This window comes from Malus domestica, chromosome 08 (genome assembly GCF_042453785.1).
Source record: "Malus domestica chromosome 08, GDT2T_hap1".
Classification (NCBI taxonomy): domain Eukaryota; kingdom Viridiplantae; phylum Streptophyta; class Magnoliopsida; order Rosales; family Rosaceae; genus Malus; species Malus domestica.
In genome coordinates, this window is record NC_091668.1 from 25,607,501 (window position 1) to 25,612,078 (window position 4,578).

The 4,578-nt window shown below is 34.0% G+C and overlaps 1 protein-coding gene across 1 annotated transcript; it reads right to left on the reverse strand.

Moving 5' to 3' along the window:
• Window positions 1–295: 295 nt before the first annotated feature.
• Window positions 296–3,965, reverse strand: LOC139198127 (protein SABRE-like). The gene is made up of 6 exons (XM_070826389.1): window positions 3,768–3,965; window positions 2,598–2,768; window positions 2,414–2,491; window positions 1,547–1,799; window positions 1,144–1,217; window positions 296–550 (listed from the first exon to the last, which is right to left on the reverse strand). Exons 1-6 carry the CDS (start codon window positions 3,963–3,965, stop codon window positions 296–298), a joined length of 1,029 nt encoding a protein of 342 aa, XP_070682490.1.
• Between the last annotated feature and the right edge of the window lie 613 nt (window positions 3,966–4,578).

The window sequence follows — 4,578 nt, forward strand, 5'->3', positions numbered from 1 at the left end:
TTATTTAAAAAAAAAAAAAAGGGTACCTAAACTAGAACAATAAGCTCTCTATGTTTCTACAACCATCTCTCTTTGTGTGTGCGTGCGTGCGTGTGCAAATAATAGATCAGGAAAGGTAAAAACACAAACATTGAACACATTTGGATAATGTTTTCTTCTTGATCTCATCTTTATTGAACACATTTGGATAATGTTTTCTTCTTGATCCCATCTTTATTCCAAGAAAGGAAGTCATGTTAAGCAAGTTTAGGGAGTCACTGCTCAATCTTTTGCTTAAAGACAAGTAGATTTCAGTTCATAGAATACGATGATGCTCAGTTCTCACCATGTCATTGATCTCAGCCTCGGCAAAAGATTTACCATCAACAATCATGCTCCAAACCACTTTGTTAATTTGCCAAGAAATGCGCATAGCATAGGATGGACTTTTGTTCTTCTCTTTTTCCATCAGGCGTAGCTGGGCAGCCTTATGTAGAGCCATTCTTAATGATGCATATGATGCTTTCCTTGACTTTTTGGAATTCACAAGCTCTCTTTTAAGTCCTTGCACCTGGAAAGAGAAAACCATGGTTTTTTAAATCTGTAATTATGTAATGAAGAACCAAAAACTAAAACATCCATACAAGTACAAATAATAAACAAAATAAACGAGATGTTAAGACAGATTCTTTGAGAAAAAAGACCATATTCTAGTGATGAAAGAAAATCAATTCAGAGCAGTAAGCTTCTGTGCAAAAAGGCCATCATCTAATGTTTGAAACTACACTAATCCTTATAAGCCTTAGAATAGAAACTTTTGAATAGGAAACTCATATTTGATGTTTATTAGCATGAAACTTGGGAAAATTTTTCTTTAGAATAGCATGAAGTGCAAGAAAAGTATTACTTAGTAGTTATTATAAATTACGAGTCAAAGGGGAGAAAGAAAGGGGCGCTCCAATCAGGTGGAGAAGTTTAAAGGAGACATTCAGACTATGCACATGAAAGTGAAGCCTAAGATCTATGTGTAAACAAGTCAGACCCAAAGCACTTAAAAAGCGTGGTGTGTTAGAAAAATAAAAAACAAAATGTTAGCATAGGATGGCAGATGCCAAGTGTTTATAAGAAAAATCCGGCTACAATGATCATTCAAGTATAACACACATGACTGTAGCCTTGTAAGGAGGCTGATGCCATTATACCCACATCTTGAAAATCATATTGGACAAAAAAGAATCCTGCAATGGTGGAACCATTAATCACATGCAGAAGAAAATATCCGAATAAAAGGCCAACGATACCTAAATGCTGGTCACTTACTTTTAGAAAAATTCAATTCACTATACTGTCAAATAGGAAATAGATTTTAGTAAAACTGAAATGCTTTCTTATTTTTCAAAAAGAAAATACTATTCCATACCAACCACATAAAAATAAAATAAATAAAATCGGCGGGCTTGAGGAATAGTCTGAAACCATAACCAACCGAAAAAGGATGTTATCCAAACGCATTTCAAGTAATACTATTCCATGCCAAGTAAAAATAATTAAAAGTATAAACAATTACCTTTTCCATTAACTTCGGAGTTTAAACAGCTAAATGTAAGGTTACACAAGCAAAAAAGACTAACGTTTCCACATGATGGCTTTGGTATCATCGGTTGGTGTGGCTTGTCAAGAGTGGAACTTCCCTCCCGAAGCACCATTCGTTTCTTTTTTGAGAAGTGGAGGCCCAACCATGGCTTTAATCTATTCATTCTAACGTTGCATTGTGTACCCCCTAGCTTTACATCCATTTCAGCTCTGACAGGCGAGGTTGGCTGAAAAGTTAAAAGAGTTCCAAGTCAATAAATGACCCTCACCATATCAAAAATGCAGTGCCTGTTTCTAATGAAATATTGCATAGGGAATTCCATGGGAAATTCCAGATTTGATTCTTTTCAAAGAAAAAAAAAATATCGTATGAGAAATTCTAGATTTGTTGGAATGGACTGTAGCAGTGGCCTGTGCATCTTATCATGTGCTTTGTTGCTTTTAGAAACCTTGTTTTCAGTTATTTAGAGACTACGTCCTCAGTTTCTTTCCTTATTTTCATCACATAAATACATTCCATATTAAACATGGAAAGTACTACAGTACGTATAAACCACAAACCTTCAGTGAAAAACCACAATCATATAATCCTTGAATAGTGCTAAATCAATGATCCACCAATATATTCTTCTCGAAAAGAAAAAACGACCCGTCAATATATTCTTCTCGAAAAGAAAAAACGACCCGTCAATATATTCAGTATCAAAATTAAGTGTACATGAGATATGTTTAGTTGGATATATTTACCCAACGTATGCAAGAAGAATAAAATATAAGCAAAAGGAAGAGGATTAACTTTTTAAGAGACACAGGTTTCACAACTTAAACTGAAAAAACTTACCTGTACTGGAATGTAAAAGAATGATACAACATCAACTTCCAGTATCTCCAAAACAGAAATGCCAGCTTCTCTAAGCAACTGAAACATAATGTCGAAAATCATCATCGAAAATAGACCAATATGCAACGAATGTGAAAAGTAAAACACTAAAATCATATTAACAGTGTCGAAGTTACATTCATACATGAATCTCACTGAAATCCAATTGAACATCAAGGCGTGTAGTCTCCCCCACATCTTCACTGGATTGTGATTTGGTGCTTTTTAATTGGATGCCCATTATGTTATTCTCAACAGAAAAATCATATTCCAGATGCACAAATCTCACATCCAGTTTTGGTAAACTGAAGGAAACCTATCAGAGAAGTAAAATATTAGTTCTTACAAGGAACACAAATTTTAATAAAAGAGAAGTTACACAAGTGGATGAACCAGACGTTGCATGATGAAAGCACATAAACAAGAACAAGGAAAGATTCAATCGTAAATAATTGCACGATACTTAATATGATTCAAGAGGTTGACATGGAAAATGAAATGCTAATATCATCACATTCAGTGCAACAACTCTGAGTAATAGATATAGGGTAGAAAGATGCAAGAGAAGCTGTCAGAAAGAAATCACATTAGAATCTGGTGCCAAGCAAAACATCGCATAATATATAGGTTGGTCAGAATTTTAAAATAATCTATAGCCCACTCACTCTACTTCAAAATGGGCACAAAAAAGTTCATGACTCCTCTACCCTTTATGACTCTTTCTGGACAGGGGAGATATCCTCCAAGGCACACTTCTGGCACCAGTTTAAACTTGTTTCAGCCTCTTAATACTGTATACTAGATTATTGCTATCACATAACTATTCGGACCTGACTGGTAAGGATTAAGGAACAGCCTGGGATATGGGAAGGTGTTAGTCAAAATCTTGGTAGGAGAAAAACTATACCATCACATCGCATGTAATTACACATAAGTATAGTCCAACAACTAATTCTTTGAAAATCTGATAATAAAGATTGATGCCAATTAGATTGAAGTGTGTGTGTCTTTGGAGTTTCATATTTTTTAGGAAATTATTTATCAAAAAGAAAAGAAAAAATCTACAAAAATGAACAAGGTATCAAAACCAACTGTGCAATCATAACTTACATTCACTAAAAAGGAATATATCCCAAAAATTCTTTAATAAAGATGCCAAAGAAAAAGAATATAATTCTGTCTAGAAGAAAACACTTAAGAAAATTTATGTTTAAAGGAATCTGAACAGAAAGAAAATGGCATTAGTAAAAATATGACAAACTGAAGGGGGGAAGAGACAGACAGATCATGCTGAAAGCCATATTAGTTGACAAACCTTTTCTGGAAATAGAGAGGTGTACTTTGAGAGTGCAACAATCATTTGTTGTTTTTTGTGTGGCTTTTTAGAAGCAACAGAATCAGTAGCGGACCCTAGAACATTATCAGCTTGAGAAGAAGTTTGTGATGAACTTTTGCTTTTTGAAAGCATCTCCTCATTTAGGGACAGTAATCTCTCCACAGGCAATGTCCACATTCTTGATCATTACACCGACTTTCCTACATCCAAATCAAGTGAATAAAAAGATATTAGCTGGTTTACCTTGCCTTATCATTGGAAATTTAAAAAAAAAAAAAAAAAACAAATCTAATGATAGAAGAGACACAAAAAATAATATAAGAATGGGAGTCTCATACTCAAGAAATCATATTGAAGCCACATTAAAAGCAATTAACTATGCTTTTGCATCTACAGAAAGAAACATATTTCTCCAAAGAAAATACCTATCATGACCAAATTGTTGAATTATAAGTATTTGAGCTGAAAAGTTTTTTAGAATAAGTTTCTGTTTTGAATTGGTGTATTCACTTGTGCAAATGAGGCAAAGTGTAAATGTCTAGTTTTGTAAAAGAGCCATGAGTGCCATGTGTTGTTAGATCCATGGAATTAGAAAGATGTGTGTCTAGGATGAAATGTAGAGGTTTATGTGGTCCCAAGTTAAGGACCTTCAGTTAATGTAAAAGCACATTAGTGCTCCTTTTGAATACAGAAGATATATTCCTCTGCAAAACTTTCTGCAGAGAAGAAGAACAAAAAGAAACCATTCGTTTCCTCCAGTTTTTCATTCATCATTTGTTATTTCAGTTTT